The 21,388-nt window shown below is 50.3% G+C and overlaps 1 protein-coding gene across 9 annotated transcripts in view; it reads left to right on the top strand.

The window, feature by feature from the left end:
* The window catches only part of Fhad1 (forkhead associated phosphopeptide binding domain 1), a 114,945-nt gene extending 97,648 nt beyond the window's left edge, over window positions 1-17,297 (top strand). For 2 of the 9 annotated variants that reach the window (XM_040757481.1, XM_040757484.1), the window contains 6 exons: window positions 1,081-1,176; window positions 1,618-1,838; window positions 2,703-2,868; window positions 7,391-7,510; window positions 10,214-10,267; window positions 16,129-17,297. In XM_040757481.1, coding sequence (XP_040613415.1) covers window positions 1,081-1,176; window positions 1,618-1,838; window positions 2,703-2,868; window positions 7,391-7,510; window positions 10,214-10,267; window positions 16,129-16,239 — 768 coding nt within the window. In that variant the 3' untranslated portion in view covers window positions 16,240-17,297. Of the gene's footprint in view, window positions 1-1,080; window positions 1,177-1,617; window positions 1,839-2,702; window positions 2,869-3,698; window positions 4,395-4,692; window positions 5,239-7,390; window positions 7,511-10,213; window positions 10,268-16,128 lie in introns of those variants that run through there. The other 7 variants (XM_040757482.1, XM_040757483.1, XM_040757485.1 and 4 more) reach the window with 7 other exon arrangements.
* Window positions 17,298-21,388: the final 4,091 nt, after the last annotated feature.

Consider the following 21,388-nt stretch of genomic DNA (forward strand, 5'->3'; position numbering starts at 1 on the left):
CATATGTCCAGCCTACACCATCTCAGGAAACAGTCCAGGGACCCTCACCCACCTAGGGGACACTTGGGCCACATCTTCTGCAAGACTCATTTCTGCTGTGTGGAAACGAGGTTCATCTAACAAAAGGAGAACACATTGTGACTTGTTCCTCAGGCACATCTTTATCTGTGTATGGCCAGTGAGTGCCACGCTAGGCACAGGAGTCAAGTATACATAAGCAGCGACATGGTTCCCATCTCTATGGAGCTTGTCACTTAGGCCGGGGCTTCTCAACACTGACACAATATTTGGGTTCAAGGGCTGGGATGCCTTAGTTGGCAAAGTAATTGCCATATAAACATGACTTGAGCTTGATCCCCAGAACATACATTAAAAATGGGGGAGCATGGTGGCATGCGCCTTTAATCCCAGCACTTGCGAGACACAGGCAGGTAGATCTTCTGTGATTTCTAGGCCAGCCTGGTCTACATAGTGAGTCCAGACCAGCCAGAGGTACACAGTGAAACCCTGTCTCAAAACAAAACAAAAACCTGAGTTCTGTAGTGTGCACTCACAATCCCAATGCTGGGGAAGTAAAGACAGAAGAATTTCTGGGGATCAGCGAGCCTCAGGACCTGATGAGAGACTGTATCCAAGAACACGATGGAGGTCAGACAGCTCCTGAGAAATGGCACCTGAGATCGGCCTCTGGCCTCCCTCTCCACACACAGAGTATCTGGGGTCAGATGACTCCCAGCCAGTTTGACTGGGGACTGTCTTGTTCATGGCAGCCTCATCACCCTCCCACGGGATGTCAATAGCACTTGCCTCCTTCAGGTGACCATAGACGCCACTAAGCAACCTGGGAAAGTAGGGCACAAACGTAACCCAGCCCAGAGACACTGTTCTAGAGGGAAGGCATCAGAGGAGGAACGGGCACACATATAACAAAGCCAATAAGCAAGTTGGAACTAGATGGTCAGGGATAGAGATAAGAAACCCGTGGGACCTCTCTTCCACAGTCACACGGGGTCCTAGCTTCCCCGTGGCTGACGCCAATGACGGGACACCAAGAGAGTGTTCGTTTCTCTTTTATTTCAGCCTCAGACTGGCCTTTTCAGCATGGGCTCCAACTTGGCCATCGAGAAGTCCATGAAAGCAGATGCTTCAGACGCCTTAGACCTCAGTGAGAAGCTGGTGTGTGTGTGTGCACGCGCACACGCTGTCCCTCTCTCTTCCCCTTCCTTTCTGCCCAGCACTGGTCCCTATACATCATCACCATTGTTAACCACAGGGCTGTTTACTAAGTATCAACCTCTGAGCCATACTGTGTTGTTCTAAAATCTCGGCAAGCCCCGGCTGCTACCCAGCATGGGTCAGGAATCGGCACATAGCCCAATCCCTCGAAAGCTCCGCCGTTAGAATGAGTGTTAATTTCTGTTGTCATTTTCCACCCGTTCTGGAAAAGACTTATTGTACGTGGCTATGGGGTAAATGAAAGACCTAACTGCCATCACTTCCAACATACTCGTTTGCTTCCTACGGCTACAAAGAATGAGCTAGAATCAGACGTCAGCCTCCTGATGGCCTCCATGTAGCCTCTGGCGCTGCTCTTACCAGCAACCCGTCTCCTTGCAGTACATGGACATGAGCAGGACGCTCGGCAGCCTGATGAACATCAAAGACATGTCCGGCCATGTGAACTTGAAGCACCTCTCGCCCAAAGAGCGGGAGAGGGTCAACCACCTCCGGCAGAAGGACCTGGACCTGGTGTTTGATAAGATCACTCAGCTCAAGACCCGACTCCAGAGGAAAGAAGAACTCCTGAGAGGACGGGAGCAGGAGCTGGAACAGCTCAGGTACCACACGTGTCCCCTGCCGAAGCAGGGACGGCCACACACTGCTGGGCTGGGACAATCAGAGGCCAGGATGCAGATTAAGTGAAAACACTAACTGGGGGGAACATGACCTTCTGGAGCCGTGCACGCACGAAGCCCTGGGTCCCATCCCCAGCAGTGCATAAAACTTGCCACTGTTGGTCACATCTGTAGCCCCAGCACTCAGGAGGTAGAGGCAGGAGGATCAGGAGTTCAAGGTCCTCCTCTACTGCACAAGTTCAAAGCAAACCTGGGCGACATACAACCCTGTCTCAAAATAACAAAAGGCTGGTGATGGTGCTATAGGTAAAACACTTGTCCCACAAGGGTGAGAAGCTGAATTTGGATCCCCGGAATCCACAAGAAAGCAGTAGTAGGGGGGTCTACGATTCCAGTGCTCCAATGGGAAGATGGGAGGCAGAAATGGCATAGAAAACAGAAAAGCAACAGAGAGATCCTGCCTTCAACAATGTTAAAGGACACATACCTGAGGTTATCCTCCAGCCCCCAGGAGTGAACATCCACACTCACATAAGTTGGTGTACACACACACACACACACACACACACACACACACCTTGAGTCAGCACTCATGTGACTTTGAGGGTCCATCTTTTCCCGAAGACTGCAGGTTCCCACCCACACCCTAGAGCCTTGGGCAGGCCAGTGGTACCCCCTGAGCCATCCAACGCTGTCCATGTCCCATGGGTGCTGCACTCTAGTCCCCAAGTCTTTGGTGCAGTCTCACTAAGTCAACCCCATGTGGAAGGATCTAGAGAGGTTGGGGCCTTGATGGTGAGTGGGGACAGTGAGGGGCAAAGGGACTCTGTCTCTCCGCGCACCCAGGCAGAGCAAAGTGTCCCTTCAGATGTACCAGACGCAGGTGGCGAAGCTGGAGGATGACGTCTACAAAGAAGCAGAGGAGAAGGCGCTACTGAAGGAGGCCCTGGAGCGCACAGAGCAGCTGCTGTACCAGGAAAAGAGACTCAACAGGGCCTTCAAGCAGCAGAGGGTAAGCCACCGGCCCCTTGGAAAGATAGGACAGCTGGGAGAGGTGGCGCGCGCCTAAATCCCAGCACTTGGGAGGCAGAGGCAGGCGGATCTCTGTGAGTTCCAGGCCAGCCTGGTCTACAGAGTGAGTTTCAGGACAGCCAGGGCTACACAGGAAACTCTGTCTCAAAAGTCCAAAAAGAAAGATAGAAATAATATAAGAATTCCAGGAAGACCCCCCACAATGCAGACGGTGGCAGAATAGCTTTTATGGCCAGCAGACCTACTTGGGGTCTGCACTCTGTACTCTACTGCCTGCCTGCTCTGAGATCCTAAGCAGGTTTTTAACCTCACTGATCCCCAGTGTCCATGTGTTTGATTACATCTGTTAATGTCATTGCCTGTACGCTCGTGGGTGTGCACGTGCTACAATATGCATGTGGGTGTCAGGCACAGTTCTTACAAGTCGGTTCTCTCCCTCCACCGTGTGGGTCCTGGGGATCAAACTCAGGCTGTCAGGCTTGGCAGTAGACGCCTTCGCCCTTGTAGCCATCTCAGCAGCCCCCTCAGCTCTTGCTAAGACAGAACAGACCTCAGTCTCAGATCAGGCTGACAAGGAAATTACCACTGCCACCATCTCTTCATGACCCTCCACAGGCCCGGCCCAGGGCTTTGCAGACAAAGCCATTTACTTAATGCCATTAAGGGGCCTTCCCGGTGAGGACCATGGTCCTGATTTGTTTTTCCCAGATGAAGAGACGGAGCCTCAGTGGGTTGAGAGCCTGGGGCTGGGGACGGGATGTAGCTCGGCTGGTTGAGTGCTTGCCTGGCATTCATAAAACCCTGGCCCAGATCCCCAGCACTGAATAAACCGGGTGTGGTGATGCCTGCCAGGGAGCCCAGCACTCAGGAGGTACAGACAGAAGGGTTAAGAGTGTGCAGCCACACCGAGCCACATGAGATGAGCCCCTGTCTAGAAGAGGAAGAAAAGTGAGAACAGAGTTGAGAGTCGCACGGTAGCTGGTGAAGAGGACTGCACCATGGCCCCAAGCGTGTCCCCTGACTCCTGTACTGTGTGTGGGCTTGTTCCCAGCACTCCCCTTGTAACTTATCTTCTTCGACTTTGGAGCTGCATGTCATGTGTGTGCGCATGTATGTGTATGCACATGTATGTACATGAGTGTTTGCATGTATATGACTGTGTGCATAAGTGTTCAAATATGCATAACAATGGACATGCTTGCCTATGCATGTATGTGTGTGACTGTAACAGTGTATGTGTCTGTGTTGGCATAGGCACACTCATGACTCTTCTGTGTACATCAACATGGATGTGACTCTGTGTGTGTGTGTGTGTGTGTGTGTATGTGTGTGTGTGTTTGAGCTCTAAGGAGGCCAAGACATGAGAAAAGGGGGCCCCTCCCCTTCCAGGAAGCTCCGCTGAGGGGTGAGGAGTCATTGTAGAAGCCAAGCCCCACCCGGCAATGAAAGCAGCCCCCAACACAGCTGTTCACACTCATCCCTTTGAATTAAACATCACAAGATCCACATGCGTGTGCCACGGGCTACCTCAGGCAGAAGATGGGGGGCACTTTTGCACTAAGCCCGCCAGGGCAGCTGAAGGAATGATAGGAGGTTGGGCTTGCTAAGGAGCCCACTTCTTCCCAAGGTGCCGCCTGGGATTTGGCAGCCAAGGTCCTGCAGAACAGACACAAAACCGTAGAACAGGACCTCAGAGGGCCCCCAAACAGCCCATTGTGGTGTGCTGGCTGAAAATGTAAGAACCCGGGGATTTGCATAATCGGTGTCACATGCATTATTCACGAGGCGCCTCATTCACGCACAGTGCAGCCGTCCAGTCCGTTGGCATCAGACGTCCTGCGTGGGCGAACTGAAATGGCCCAGCTGAACCTGCATGCAGCAGGGGTCCCGGCAGAGCGAGGGCTGGGGCCGTGCAAATTTCTCAGGCTTTACAGTGTGGAAAGAGAGAGATGGAGCTGTAGCGTGGCCACATCGTGCTGATAAATGGCCCGCCCCGCTCAGGCTCACGTACGCCCGCTGCCTGGGCTTGCTTCCGCCATGCTGCACCTGCTGCGTTCCACAGCTTGCAAGGGTCAGGATGCATACCTGGCAGCCCGGCAGCAGACACAGCGCTCCCATCAAGCCCTTTGCCTTACAATCCTGCTGACTTCTACTGCCCTCTGATTGCTAGGGTAGCGGGCTGTCATTCTAAGACTCTGGTTTTCATGTAATGCCTGTGACGCTACGTATTTCCAGAGACTCCTGTTTGCTAGGGGAAAAGAAATTCTAAATCATCTGTCCATCCCAGGAATATATTTTCATTAAAATAAATAAATAAAAGGAAGGGTGGTGGCATACCCCTCCAACCCCAGCACTCAGGAGGCAGGATCTCTGAGAGTCTGGGGCCAGCCTGGTGAAACCCTGTTTTTAAGGGTGAGGGTCTTAAAGGAAAACCAATTCTTTTTAATTTTATGTTTACTTTTTTCTCAAGGAAGCTTAACATTTTTCGAAGTCTCCTGTGTAATATCATGCAGACAGACTGGTTGGGGCCCTGGGAAGGGGAATTTCCTTTTCCTGTCTGAAGCTTCAGAACCACGCTCCTCCAGGACAGAGAGACACAGACACAGACACAGACACAGACACAGACACACACACACACACACACACACACACACACACACACACGTACATGCATACCAATGTATTTGAATGTTTGAGCTCCTCTTCACAATACAGAACTTCGCAGAATCAAAAGCTGCACCTCCAAACTAACACTCTTTTTTTTCTTTTCTTGACTTCTCATTGATATATAGGCCTTGCACGTGGCACTGGGTTACTCGAGGACACTCTCGTGCACATATATACTATACATTACGAACACACGCTCACTCTCTCCTATGCTCCCTTTGCTCAACCCCACGAGCCCCTTTGGTCCCCTAGACCTTTTCCCTCCTACTCTGTTTTATGATCTGTGTCTATAGAAAACCTAGGAAGCACACACGAGGGAGAACATCCACCACTTGTCTTTCCGAGGGGGCTTTACTGTCTGTACACTAGTGTGATCAGACACTAAGAAAGCCATGGTGCCAGACACACACCCACACACACAGCCTGGAACCTCAGAGCCTCCTCTGTGGGACAATGGGACTGTGACAATGCCCGGGCTGTGCTGCCCTGTCCAGTTCCCGCATTCCCAGATAAAGTACCCATCTCAGAATTAAGAGGTCAGCTTTGGAGTCAAACAATAGGGTCTGCCCCCACCTCTGAGACCTAGTGACGAGTAGGTGACCGTGCCATGTCTCTGGCTTCTCAACAACGGCAGTGGCAAACAGGACCAATTTGCAGGATAGTGGGGAGGGGTTCGTGGCAGAATGCCAGCAGCACCCCAGAAAACTCAGTCCTATAGGGAAAGAAAGGCAACTCTAGATGGTGGGGCTGGTCCTGCCCCCCTCCCTGCCCCACAGCTGAGAGCCCGGCAAACCCTGAGGCTTTTCCTGCTCCCCTGGAGCCAGCAGCCTTTTGTAAAGCGGTCTTTTCTATTGGTGAATGCAGCTGGGGCCTCAGCCAAAAAAGAGCAGATACTTTCCGTGAATGGCTCAGATGGGAATTCTCAATAGAAAGCTTTTAAACACTCGGGAGCTGCCCTCTGAGAAGCCTGGGAGCCCTTTCCTGGGCTTCCTCCAGGCTGCAAGTGTGAGAACAGCTGCTATCAGTGGCTACTCTGGCAAGGGGAGAAATTTCGCTCCTTTCCAGGCTCCAGCCTGTTAAATCCCAGCCCAGGGGGCTTGGACACTGCTTTCAGGAGTGGTTTCAGCTAGGCCAAAGCCGCCTCCAGTCCCCCAGCCCCTCCCACGGAATTACCTTAGATTCCTTGTCTTCAGGGTGTGAATATAAACAGGGCATGGCCCACAGGGTTCAATTCAGGCAGAGCATGGGTATAGAGCCTGAGCGAGTAGGATGTCCAGTGATGGCTTTTGCCACCGCCATCATCCTTATTCTGGTTAATTCACTGCTTTCTGAGATTGTCTAGATCCTCTTTGCCTCTGTCCCACCGTGGCCAAGGAGTAGAAACCAATTGATGTCGGTCAGGTGAGACTGGCTTGTTAGGTAAAGGCACTTGCTGCCAAGCTTAGTTACATAAGTTCGATTCCCAGGCCCCATAAAGCGGAAGGCGAGCACAGTCTCTTGAGTTGCTCTCTAACCTCCAATGTGAGCTCATGACACAGGCACTAAATAAATAAGCAGATGTAATGAAAAAAAAATTAAAGAAGTCAGTAGATACAGTGTTTGGGGGATGGATTGAGAGCCACGAGGATAGAAGGTGGAAAAAGAAACTGGAGGTGAGTGGTGCAGAGTATGGGTGGGAAAACAGTGCTAAAGGGGACGGGTTCCACCCTCCCGCGTGCCTCTTCTGAGAGCGCTGGCGGGTGAACCAGAGCATCTCCCAGAAGCCCTCACAGGTATGCCCCAGGTAGGAACAGAACGGACTAATTGCTCTCCCCCCACCTCGTATTTTCGCTCAGGACCGGGTAGAGGACCAAGAGCAAAGAAACACATCCTGCAGCTGTCCCTTCAAAGACAATGAGAGGCAGGTACGGAGAGGCGAGATCAGGCAGCCACGTGCAAAGCCGGTCCTTGCAAGGGTGAGAACCCTACAGCCATGACCAGCAGCCCGCACTGCCCAGGGACACTGGCACCCCTCCCCATCCTCCCTCCCAGCCTCATCCTGCCCACTGCCCACTGGCACTTTGGACAAAGGACCTAGGAGACAGGGCAAAAGTGTCTAATTCAGGGTCCCAAGGTGTAGGAAACCCGTGTGCTTTTAGCTGATGGGACAAAACACCTTGGACACGAAATGGCTTGGGGATTTGAAAACAAATTCATGAGAAAAGAAGAGGAGAGAGAATGGGTATCCAGGACCTCCATCCTGAGGATGAAGGATAGGGGGGCATGACGTAGGACCTGGAATGACGATGGAAGCCCCTGACTATAGCAGCCCTCACACCCGCATCAGCTCTCACACTTACTCTAGGCTTCCTGGCGGCCAGGAAATGGAGATCCAACCAACTTGGTCCCCAGTTCACATTGATCGCCAAATACAGTACATGGGCTGTTCCCAGCGTCCTCAGAACCAAGGACCATCCAGCGTATTCCCCGGGGCTGCGGGGGCTCCTGTGACATGATGTGCCACATCCCTAAGTGCAGCCTTGGTGTCCACTGAGTCACACCTGAGAGCAGCTCTCGATGTCCTCACGCCCCGAGAGTCCGGCGCCCGGGCTCTGCCCTTTCAGGGCTCGGCTATCTGCCAGCTGGCCTTCATTCACAGATGGATTCGGGAGCAGTGAGCTATGGTCCCTCAGCATCCTTGGGTCCCATTTGTAGGGATGACTCTTGACACCCCCAAGCCCACATTAGCCAAAGTAGCTTTACTGCATATATTTAATATGCTACAAGACTTGGGTTGGGTAAAGGGTTCTGCTGCTGAAAGAGTAGAAAACAAAGAGGAAGGCACATGAACGACCAACAGGTCAGTGCTAGAACCCTTGCCTAGCATGTAACAAGCCCTGGGCTCCCCCAAGTACTTTTTTAAAAAAAGGGGAGGGAGGAAGGAGGGAGGGAGGGAGGGAAGGAAAGAGAGAAGGTTGGTTTTAAATTGCTGCTTTATAATATGACAGACTCTGAATGGTGGTCATTGTCCAAGCCTAGGCCTCTAAACCAGGTTTGTGCCGTGTGTGTGTGTGTGTGTGTGTGTGTGTGTGTGTGTGTGTGTGTGTGTGTGTGCAATTGCCCTTGGAGGCCAGAAGGCATGTGATATCTTGGGGTTGGCGTTACAGGCAGTTGGTCCTAAGCCTCCAGTGTGGACCCTGGGAGGCAAACTCAAGTCCTCCGGAGAGTAGCAACCGCTCCTCACAGCCATCTCTCCAGCCCCAACGTGATAAATTCTGAACAGCTGCAAGCTCAAGGCCTTCCAAATGCAAAACACCCAGAGGGCAACTGTCAGCTAAATCCAGCCCTCAAAGAGTTCAGGGACAGCTGTTTTGAGAGGATGGAAGAGACTGACAAGCATTCATTCTCCCTGTCCCTGGAGACAGCCCCACTCCCATCCTCCATGGGGACATGGGGTTGGGTTGCCAGAGTAGGAGGGGAAAGTAAAATAGGGCCCCAGTCATGGCTGCATTTCATGGGGGATTGTGTTCTCCATGCAGTGTTGGGGACAGAACCTGGGGCCCCTTGCCTGGGGAACAAGCTCGACTACAGGGCCACACCCTCTGCCTTTTGAATTCAGATAAACAACAACTAGTAATTTAGTCTAAGCATGTCCCCAAACACTGAATGGAGATATGTTTTCATAGAGATGAGCTTTCCTTATGAAGTCTGAATGAACTTAGGCACCGTTTTCTCTGGCAGTCCACCCGGGGGCGTTGACTGCACACCAGCTTGGTGTAAAGCTGGGAGGCTCAGAAGAGGCTGTTACCAACAGCTGTCTACAGGTGTGCTTCAGCTGCTTGCCGGATGCTTTTTGCTTTGAGGCTTTGGTGGTTTCGGGCGTTTTGGGGTTTTTTTAAGTAATATCACGATAGGCTGGATTTCTCTCTGAGAAACATGTGGGACAAGAACACAAGACCCACAGTCCATCTGCCACCTTAGGCAGGACCCAGGATCCTGGTTCCTAGCTCACCCAATCTCCCTTCCTTGTCTTCCATCCGGAGCTCTGAAGGCATTGGTCTTTGTGACCCACTGGTGTTGAGAACTCTCTGGTGTTGAGAACTCTCTGGGAGCTCCCTCTCCCTAACAGCCTCTCGGGTTTACTTGTTGACAACTGAACGGGAGGCCCCGGCTCACTCCCTCACCCTGATACTCCTGAACCCCTGAAGGGTCTCTCCTGGGAATTACCCCTAAGGTCAAGTCTGGAAGACCCCAGGGCCAACACTTCTGCATCCAAACAGCCTGCCAGACACGGGTAACAGTGACTTCCCAACAGGCGATCCCCAGAGAGCAGGGTATCCCTGTGTCTCCTTATACCTGCGCTGGGTGGAGCCCAGAGCCCTCCATCCCAGCAGAAGCAGCTTTGTCCCCTGAGAAGGGTCTGTGTTCAGCTGGTGGTCTCCTAGTTATAATCTAAGCAGAGACCCCTAAGCGGCTATGCAGGAGCCCTCGTATCCCTAAGGCAGCACCTGCCTACTGCAAGTCAATGTGTCACTTCCTGCTCCCCCCACACACAAAGTGGGCCCAACATCCGGAATGAACAGCCTCTTGAAATAGAGGAGAACGCACTCCTCTTTGACGTAAAAGGCGGTGTGACTCTAAACTAAATGCTGTCGCTATCTATCCTTTCTGCATTAAAGGGACGCGTGTTTGTAGAGATGGCCAAGAACAAGATGCAGAACTCAAGTCTCCAGGTGAGCCAGGAAGACAGGAAATGGCTAGCTTTTGGTATCAGCACCACATCTCACTCACCTCTGGGGCAGGGGCTAACCTAGCCCACAGAGGACGGGTCTGAGGCTCAGAGGCTGAGGAGTCCTCCGTGGAACCCAATGCAGGTGGGACATATGGGTGTTCCAGGCTGTAAACTTACCGCAGTTTGGATAAGCATTTCTCTCAAATTCCGAGAGAACGCTGCCTAAAATACTCTTTTTTTTAAAGAGATAAGACTCAAGACTATGACATTTTAAATATACTGAACCATCGCAGTTGCGATCCAGCCATTCCTGGAATTGCCTCAATCTGCACTCTGCCTTGCTGAAAGCAGAGGCAAACTTCTGGAAGCCTGGGGTGAGATGCACTTCCTTAATACATGAAAAAGGGAGATAAATCTGTTGGCATTTCAGGGGTACAGATGGAGGCATAGCACACCTCCCCAACACTGCCTGGTCTTCCTAGTGCTCAAACACACACACGTGTACACACACACACACACACACACACACACACACACACATACATAGACACACACACATAGACACACACACACAGAGACAAAGAGACAGAGACAGAGACAGAGAGAGAGAGACAGAGAGAAAGAGTCACCCTCAACAGCCTGAGGAGCTCTCTTGAGCTTCAGGGACCTCAACTCAGGCTAAGACGGGTTTCAGAGCATCGGTGATGAAAGACATTTCAGGGCGGGGCCAGTTTGTAACGCTGAATTGGAGATTTTAGATTTTATTCCAGATATTTTCATATAGGCTTAAGCCCAAGGGTTAGATCAGACATACCCAAGTGTAGGTGTGGGCTCCTCAGGAGAGAGTCAAGGCTCTCCCTGTTTTATGACAGGCATATGGAGGATTTGGGTGGCGTTTGAATTGCCTGTCTTATCACTGTTTAGTCCCTAAGAGGCAAATGGCAGGATTACAGTTGATAAGGTTGAAGTCTAGCTGACAGGGGTGCAGGACCACAGGCTTCTCTTGCTTTAATAGAGTTGATTTTATGTGAGAGTCTAGGCAGTGTCTGGGGAAAGCATGGGTCAGATACACTCAGACTTCTAGCTGCTTTTACATTAAATGTCTATGCATGAGAAGACTACTCTAGGTCAGTATCCTTTATAATAAGGGCTAACTCGTGTCTCCACTGGTGAACTAGCTGCCTTAGACCTCGTGTCCCCATAATTTCTGTCTCTTGTACCTTGGGTCCCTGAAAGGCTACATTATTCTAAACCATCAAAGTTAACATTGGAAAAAACATATTCTATATAAGGAACTTTTTTTCTTTTTTTTTTTTAAGGCAGGGTTTCTCTGTATTGTTGTGGAGGTTGTCCAGGAACTCTCTCTGTAGACTAGGTGGATCTCTATGGCCTTGAACTCACAGAGATCCGCCTGCTTCTGCCTCCCAAGTTCTGGGATTAAAGGCATGTGCCACCAACACCAGGTAGAACTTTTTTGTTTTTTAGACAGGGTCTCACTGTGTAACTTTGGCTGGCCTAGAGCTCACTGTGTATACCTGGCCTGACTCTGTATCCTAGTATAGAGGCATATGCCAGCATGCTTGGTCATAAGGGACTTTTGGTTTTTTTTCAAGACAGGGTTTCTCGGTGTGACAACACTGGCTGTCCTAGAACTTGCCCTGTAGAACAGGTTGGTCTCGAACTCACAGAGATCCGCCTGCCTCTGCATGCGCCACCACCACCTAGCCATAAGGGACACTTAGAGATCAAAAGTCCCTTCTTCAATATCTTTATCCCAAAACTAGACAGAGGTAGATGTTGGGAGGACAGAGAGTGTTCTGGGGGTCCCTTAGATCTGAGACCTTTGCCTGCTATAAAGGGCAGGCTTTTCATTCATCCATAAACATGGGAGAGACTCAGCTAGGTGTTATCTGAGAACTGCCTGAGGATGTAACAGACAAAGATGTCTAGGGGATCCAGATGTGGCAGGATACCATGCTTCTCTGATCAGGAGACCCGGGAATGGCAGGTGTCCTCTGGACTGCAGAGAAAGGGACAACGTGTACTTCTGCTAGGAGTACCGTGACCTCACTTCCCAGTCATGAAGGCGTCACCTCAAGGTTTGTGGTCTAGGACTCAATGGTGCAGAGAGCTTTGCTTCTTGCAAATTTGTGCTGGGTCCCCTTCCTAGCACGCCTGGAATCCTGAGGGAGATGGAGTCAGCATGACCTCCTCCTGGAAAGAGGCAGGACCTGGCAAGGCTCTTCCGGGCTTCCCCACTCATAGGTCCCTCCTAGTAGCTTCAGAAGTGCCTCCACTTGTCAGGGCCCCATGGCCTTTGTCTTCTGCCCTCCAAAATGCCATAGGCTGGTTTTCTCTCCCTTGCAGCCAACAGTCTTTTGGCATTGTTTGTGGGCTGTATGCCAAAGTAGGCATGTTTCTAGTTTTCTATGTTCCCAAACATTTCCTAGACACTTGCTGATTGCCTAGGCTGGGCTACTTTTGAGCATGGGACAGGAGGCTTGAACCACCAGGTCCCATCCTGTGACAGACATGAGCTGAGAGCCTGAGATGTGGCAGGTTAGTGCAGGTGTGGAGGTCAATCGTGCATCCCCAAAGGGGCAATGCCACCAGGAAGGGGGCAGACATGAATCTTCTATGTATAAATCACATACTTCATACACCAAACACAGTCACAATGCATGCACCTTCACGGGTTGGGCATCCCTGATCTAAAGATCTAAAATACAAATTTCCTTAGCACTGGCATGTATATATACATGTGTGCACATGCACAATACATATATGCATACATGAATAACATACATAACATTTTCATGTATTTAAGAGGGCTTAGGGAAAGACATCCACAATGTCAGCAAGGGATAATAATGACTGAAAGGAACCAGACCAGAACACTCATAAAAATCCTTGTCTTTCTGGCTTAGCCTTTGAACTATTTTTGTTGTTGTTAAGCAAATACAAGGGCTAATAACTACTTTGATCAAAGTGCTGGAAAGGCAAAGGTCAGTGGGCAGAGCTCCAGGGTCTTTTTTTTTTTTTTTTTTTTTTTTTTGGTTTTACGAGACAGGGTTTCTCTGTATTGTTTTGGAGGCTGTCGGTCCAGCCCGGCCTCGAACTCACAGAGATCCGCCTGCCTCTGCCTCCCTAGTGCTGGGATTAAAGGCGTGCACCACCAACGCCCGGCTGCTCCAGGGTCTCTTTCACGGGGTCCCACCCAGTGTGAGGCCACAGAGGTGTGTGAGATGGCTAAGACACCTGTAGCTGCTTGGGAAAGGCTTGGGTCTTGCGGTTTGCCAGGAAAAGCCAATCCAGTGTACAATTTCTACCTGGGCAGCACTGTTGCAGACTGGGTTCTGTCCCTTAGGGTGTAGTCTGTGACCGCAAAGATGTCAAAGGGAACACTGGGTGCGGGCTGTCTGGAGCCCATCTCAGGCTGGGCTCTGCCAGGGCTCCACCCCTTCCTGCTTGCATCAGCCAATCCAAAGCCGGCAGCTACCTCCTCTACCCAGGCCGCTGGAAGCATCTGCCTTCCGCTGCTCTTTCCCTTGTCAAAGTCCAATAGATACCAAAAAAGTCTCTTCTTTCTCTGCTCTTGGCAGACATGGGGGTGGCACCACCTGGACCTGGGTCTGTATTTTTAATAAGCATCTTTCTGGCTCGGGTACCGCAAGAAGTTGGGGGCAGCGACATTTGGGGACAGTTTTATTGGAAACTCCAGTGAAAGAAGCATGAAGGAAAGACCTTGCCGAGGGAAGAGGATCTTGGTTGCTGTCTGCTTTCTTCCTCCCTGGGTGTCAGGTCAACAGCGGCTGTGTGGCCTGCTGTACCTCCCTGGGTGTTAGGTCAGTAGTGTCTGAGTGGCCTGCTGTACAGGCTTTTCTCCCCTGAACAGTTTCTGAATTCTGGTTTTCACAACACCTTCAAGGGCTGGGCTTGGGAGGTAGAACATGTCCACAATCCCTAGGAGGTTCGAGCAGGAGGATCAGGAATTCAAGGCTAGCCTAGGCTATCTCACAATTTCAAGGCCAACCTGGACTACATAAGATCCTGTCTTTGAAAGACGAAACAAGGGGCTGGCGAGTTGACTCCGTGGTGAAGAGCACCTGTTGCTCTCGCGGAACGTTTGGGTCCAATTCTCAGCACCACACGGTGGCTCAGGGTCATCTGTAACTCCCATTCCAGGGCACCCAGCATCTTCTTCTGACCTTAGCCGGGCATCAGGCATGCATGAGGGGCACATACATCCTCACAAGCAAAACACTCACACCCAAAAAATAATGCAATTATTTAAAACAAACACTTAAGACTCCCATCTGTCACTGGTCTGGGCCTTCTGAGGCTAATTTCAAAGCTGTCCTAAGCAAAAAGAGATCAAGAGAGAGTGTTCCTGTTAAGGTGTTTCCAGAGACTGGGGAGACACCTCCACATGACCTGGCATTTGATACCAAGCCTCATGACCTGACTATATACATGGCATGCACACATATGCACGTATGTATAAACACATGCACACACATGTACATGCATCCATGCACACCCAAATAAATAAGATGTAATTAAAAAAAATAATAAACATTCCCAGGAGGACTCCACAAGTCTCTGAGGAAGACATGCCCCATAGCCTGGTCTTCGTCTGACAGAGGATGTGGTGGGGGGAAGGGGAGTGTCTTATGGTGGCAGCTGAAACTCACTGTATCAACCAGCTCCTCCTTGCCTTGGGTGTAGGTGTATACCCATGTCTGGAGTCAAATATGGGTAGGAGACAGCGGGAAGCATGCACCCTGTTAGATAGGCACTCAAACGGCCCAGGTATCTACAGAACACAGAGGGCTGTGTGCAAGAGGGCTTCTGGAACTGTGCTCACCTACCCACAAAGGGAGATGGGTAGACAGAAGCAGAGATGGATGTCCTGTAAAAAACCAAAGGAGAGGACTGGATGCTGTTCTCTCTCTCTCTCTCTCTCTCTCTCTCTCTCTCTCTCTCTCTCTCTCTCTCTCTCTCTCTCTCGCTCTCACACACACACACACACACACACACACACACACAGTCCACTTCACCACCCCATCACTCTGCAGACCTCTTCCCAGTCATGTGACAGGAAGCAAGCGAATGACAAGCCAGGTCCACAAACCCTAATCCTTGGGGTCATCATCATCCAAAAAGCCTAGCTGTGACCTGGAAGCAGAGGGAATGAGAAGGACCAGAAAGGAGGGAGGACCTCCTGAAGACTCTGTCATGTTCTCTTGCCAAACCATCAGAGCCACGGGGCACCTTCAGTGCTGTGGCAGCTCAGCTGGAGAAACCCCGCCCCCAAGGAGTAGGAAACTCCACCCAGGAGCAGCTCCTGTCACACATCCCATTTTCAGACACACGTTGTAAACTGAAGAGGGAGGAAAGCAGCCCTCACGCTGCAAGTATACGTCCAAGCACAAGGCTTTACCTTTGGGGGGGGGCGTGGCGATGACCAACCATTGCACGCCCTCGTTCATATCTGCATGCGTACATATTTCACAAGCAAGCCACACAGGGCTCTGGAACTGAAGGCTCGTCAGTTGAGGACTGGAACTTGATTCCCAGCACCCATGTCAGACAGCTACAAATGCCTGTAACTCCAGCCCCAGGGGCAATCGCTGCCTCTGGACTCTTCAGACGCCTCCGCATGCATGCATGTGCGCATGTACACACACACACACACACACACACACACACGCATGCACGCACGCACGCACGCACACATGCACGCAAGCACGCACGCACGCAGGCATGGTTAAAAATAAATCTTTTTTAAAATGCATAGGCCATTTGGGGCCCTAACTGTAGTGATAAATTTTATGTATTTGTCCTTTTTGTTCATTGAAGGTTGGAGTCAAGAAAGTCACCCTGAAGATGGGCCAAGAAAAAGAGACAAAGAAGGACGCATGCAGGTCTAGCCAGTTTTTTTCATTTGTTAAGCCTGGCGGAAAGAACTAGAAAGCACACTGTCCCAGGGCCTCATGTGATCCTGATGGAGTTGGTTTGACTCTCCAGTAACCAAGGGACTTTGACAGCACTTTAAGAGTGTTGCTTGGGTATTTGACTTTCTAGATTGATATTTTGCAGTGTGTGGAGAGAGGATTTTAAAAAAATACCTATAAATGTATATACATGCAGGTATATGAAGAATATGTCTCTAACCCTGACTCCCAGCCTTGTGGATACAGTCGCGTGGTTCGCATTTGGGTTGCGATGTACCTAAGCATCAGCTCTTCCAACTAGAGCCACAGGGCAAAGGGGAAGCTTGGGGAACTTGACTACAGTATAACAAATTTATATCTGTGTTTATTATAATAAATTTAGAATGCCAATCAATTCCATCGCCTCTGTAACCGTGACCGACATTTCTACGGCACTTTGCAGTTATCAAAATATTTCTCAGTTAATCCTTTCCCCAAGTCCCTCATTCCTCCATTTCACAGACCAGGATGCCAAATCCCAGAGAGGTTGACAGGCCTGCAAACTCAGAAGCTGGGCTTCTAATTCTGTCACAACATCCATTTTTTTTCTTTTCTTTTTCTTTTTCTTTTTTTAAGATTTATTTATCACATGCAGTGTTTTGCCTGCATGCCAGAAGAGGGCACCAGATTGAATTATAGATGGTTGTGAGCCACCATGTGGTTGCTGGGAATTGAACTCAGGACCCCTGGAAGAGCAGTCAGTGCTCTTAACCTCTGAGCCATCTCTCCAGCCCCCCCACAGAGCCCATTCTACTGGACCGAGTAACCTTTGTCTTCCCTGTCTCTGGCTACAAGACAGACCAAGGACTCAGTCACCAAAGAACACGCACTCCATTTCCCTGGTGTTCAGAGACTCCGGTTTCTTCTCTGGTACCCTGCCTTCTGTCTACCCACCTGACCTCTCATCGCTGTCCTTCTTTCTTGACCTTACAGCCAACCATACTTAGATGGAGAAGGGGCCAAAAGGCACAAAATAGATTGGTTTTTGTTGTTGTCGTTGTTTTTAAAAGCCACAATAAAAATATTTTCATATTCTGTTCTAGTTTCGTTTCTGATGCTATGATAAAATCCCTGGACAAAAAAGCAACTTAGGGGATAAGGGGCTTGTTTCAACTCATTTTTTGAGTGTCAGGGCAGGAAGCGGCTAGTCACATCACACCGGCAGTCAGAGCAGAGAGAAGAATGCAGAGAGAGAATGCACGCATGCTTGCTTGCACGCAGCTCCGTTTCTCCACTTGCATGCAGTTCAAGAACCCCTGCCTAGGAAATGATGCTGCCCACGGTGGGCTGGGTTCTCTCTATCAACCGACTTAGTTAAGGCAATGCCCCATAAAACTGTGCCCACAGACCAAATCAAAGTAGACCAACCCTCCTTGAGCCTCTCTTCCCAGGTGACTCCAGGTTGTGTCAAATTGACAATTAAAGCTAACATCATGTAATTCTAAAACCAAATGTATTCTACTTGTTAACACTTGGGGAATATAGGAGAAACTCTTTATGTGGTATTCCATGACAGGTACATCCAAAAACAGAAAGATGATCTTTACTTGACCTTAAAAATGCTCCTGAAGGCCTGGAGAGATGCCCATTGGTAAAGAGCACTGGCAGCTTTTTAATGACCCATGCCTGTGATCCCAGAACTCCAGAGTTAGGAGGGGAAGTAGGGGCAGGAATTCAAGGTCATCCCCAAGTACTTAGCAAGTTTGAGGACAGTCAAACTTTTTGTCTCAAAAGGGGGAGGCTGAGGAGATGGCTCAGTGCTCAAGCATGAGGACCTGAGTTCAAATCCCCAGAACCCGTGTAAAAATCCAGTTCTGTCTGTACACTTTCCTGCAACCACAATGATGTGAGTGGACAGAGACAGGAGGATGGCTGGGGCTTGCTGGCCACGAGCTCAGACCCTGTCTTAGTGAAATAAGGTGAAAAGTGACAGAGTGAGATACCAACAGCCTTGTCTGGCTTCTCATGAGTGCATACATGACATGAGTGCTCACATCCACACACATGTGCATGCATCAGATACACACACATGCACACACAAGCTCGCAAGTACACACGCACACACACCATAACTAAATAATTGTACTGGCCCTTGTCCTCAGACTCCCAAACAGCAGGTTTTCATCCAAAAACCAATACAGATCACTAAGTTAAGCTGCAGTCAGAGCCGCTGGTGCATGTTTGAGAACCAAAACACATAAACACATACAGTTTATCTGTTGTATGGGTGCATAGGATTTGCATGTGTTGAATGTAGGAATGTATCGGAGTTCAGATTATTCAAGGGTCATATTAGCCAGGATGGTGGCACGTGTGTGTTCCCAGCACTCAGGAGGTGGGTGTAGGAGGATTGCAAGAGCAAAGTCAAGCCTAGGTTACATAGTTAGTACAAGGCCAGCCTAAGCTATATAGGAAGACCTTGCCTCAGGAAGGAAGGAAGGAAGGAAGGAAGGAGGAGGAGTTGTGTGGTCACTGGGATGTGGCTCTGTAGTAGAGAAATGGACAAGCATGGACAGACTCTAGGCTCCTTCCCCAGCACCACAAAGAGAAAGAGAGAGAGAGAGAGAGAGAGAGAGAGAGAGAGAGAAAAGAAAGGAGAGAGGGAAGGAGGAAGGAAAAGAGGGAGGGAGGGAGGGAGGGAGGGAGGGAGGGAGGGAGGGAGGGAGGGAGGGAGGGAGGGAGGGAGGGAGGGAGGGAAAAAAGTAGGGAGTAAGAGACGTGGTACTATTTCTTTTCACCTTTACAACTGACCTCACTTCCTGACACCTGCCTTCCCCAGGGCAGCAACCCATATCAGATTTATTGCATCATCAACAGGTAGCAGACTGATTATAACCAATCTGACTCGATCTTCCAGTTCAACCATAGCAGACTGGTTATAACCAATCTGACTCCCTCCCAGTTCAAGTTGGGTCCTCAGCAACTCCATCCTTGGCATTTGGAAGCGGACACTGAGGTGCCACTAAGATCAGTGAGTTGGAGGTGAATGGTGATTCAATCCCAAGGCTGGGGCAGCCAGAGAAAGAAGGAGCCGATCTTCCGGAAGGGAAGGCCAGAAGATGTTTATATATATATATATATATATATATATAGAGAGAGAGAGAGAGAGAGAGAGAGAGGCAAGAAGCCCCAGAAGCCCAGAGAGATAGCATGGGGACAGTGCAGAGAGAAGCCACTGGGGAGCAGAGCCTATCTCTGCTTAGTCACTGTGTGGTCATCTCCTTCCTCTGCAATGCAGCTAAAAGCTAAGTGTCTTGGTTTTCCCTCCTCCCTTACAGCTAGAATATACAATACAGAGCTGCACATTGACACAGACGTCAGAGTCCTGGGAGCGTTTTGCTTCTGAAACAGAAGGGAAAAGTCACCTTTCAATGACAATAGAGCAGAAAAGAAGAGGGTCTGTTGGGGCCTAGTGGCATCCGAGAGCTCTAAGCCATGCCTGGACTGCCTCTCTCTGGACTTTGCTTGTCCCCACACACTGAAGCCAATGTAGTCAGGTGTGTGTCTGCTCCGGAACAAACAACCCGAAACTTGGTCACTTAAAATGACAAATATTATGTCTCATGATTGCACAGGTCAAGGTAGGCCAAGGCTCTGCCGTCTACCCTGGATGATTACAGGTGGCCTTGTTTACATGTCTGGTTCCTGGCAGATCAGTGGGTTGGGGTAGCGATTCTTAACCACAGATGATGCCACTAATCAGACTGTGGGTGGAGGCTGCGGCTGCCAAATGCCCCATACCTCACAGAACCATCCACCAGTGCAGAGAAACGCGCCATCCTCAATGGAGAGGGAGATTGTGAAACTCAGTCTAGGGAGGCCATGGCTGGGCTTGTTGCAGCTCAGAGTGGTCAACCATCCTCCCAGTCTCCGTCTGACAAGACTCTGTGGTGGTGGCCACAGGTTCCAAAGCCCAGCTGTTGAGAGAAATTCCCAGTGCATGACTCTAAAGTCTCTCCCTACCTCCTGTTCGTTAGTCTTCCAGTAGACAAAGTCAGAGTCAGTGCAGGAGGGGCTTGAAAATGTCCCCCATCCTCCCACACTATGTTGCTGGTATTTGAAGCTGAGAATGTTCCCAGCTGACAGCAGGAGAAAGCCACCTTGCTTTCTGGACACTCTGTCCTAGTTCCTTTCCTCCTAAGAGCAGCTGACCCTAAAGCCTGCCTTTGCCTTCTGCTGGGGCCAGATGCCTGGGTTCTGTTGGGTCAATAGTTCAGTTAGTAAAATGCTCTCTGTGCTAGTGTGGGAATCTGAGGTCCATCCCCAGAACCCAAAACCAGCAGGATGTGTACTTCTAATCCTAGCACTGTGGAGGTTGAGCGGACACAGGCAGATCCCTCATGCTCCCTAGCCAGCCAGGAGAGCCTAATCAGTGGATTCCAGGACCCAGTGAGAGACCTTGTCTCAAGACAGAAGAGGGAAGAATACTTGAGGACTCCTACCTGAGGTTGAATGATGACCTCCAGACACATGCGCACACACTGATGTAGGTGTACACACACACACACACACACACACACACACACACACACACACACACACACACATTCCTTAGCTGCACACAGGAGAAACTCAGGACGGTAGTTATTTAAAGGACTGGAGGTAAGAGCTAGGGAACAGAATAGAAAGTCACATGGAAGCAGAGGTTCAGACAGCCCAGAAGTGACTTTTCTTCCCCATCTACACACGGGTGGCCCTGAAGCACACCAGCAAGGTGACCTTGTGAGTGGGTGGGCTACGCCTGCCTAGAGCAAGTCACCTTCAGGTCCTCCTGCCTCTTCCCCTGCTCCCCCAAGAAGCTCCAGCACACATCTTCTGCCTTGCTGATGGCAGCGCATGTAGAAGCCCAGAATCGTGACTCGGCAGAGAAGGTGCCTTCTCTCACAACTTGGCAGCACCACCAGTGCCTGCTGCTGCAGAAGCCAGAGTCATGAGATGTCTGGGTGGGAAAAAAAATTAGCTTCCGGATTGTCATCCCATTCCCCTAGTAAGAACTGCGGCTTCTGACTTGGTAGAGAGGGGACTTAGAGGGGAAAGCAATACGGTCAGGATGGAAGGAAACCGAAAACCTGCAAATGCTAATTGTGACCCTCTTTCTCCCGAGCAGGAGGCGAGGATGGACTATT

This window comes from Mesocricetus auratus, unplaced genomic scaffold (genome assembly GCF_017639785.1).
Source record: "Mesocricetus auratus isolate SY011 unplaced genomic scaffold, BCM_Maur_2.0 Super-Scaffold_100014, whole genome shotgun sequence".
NCBI classification, from domain to species: Eukaryota; Metazoa; Chordata; class Mammalia; order Rodentia; family Cricetidae; genus Mesocricetus; species Mesocricetus auratus.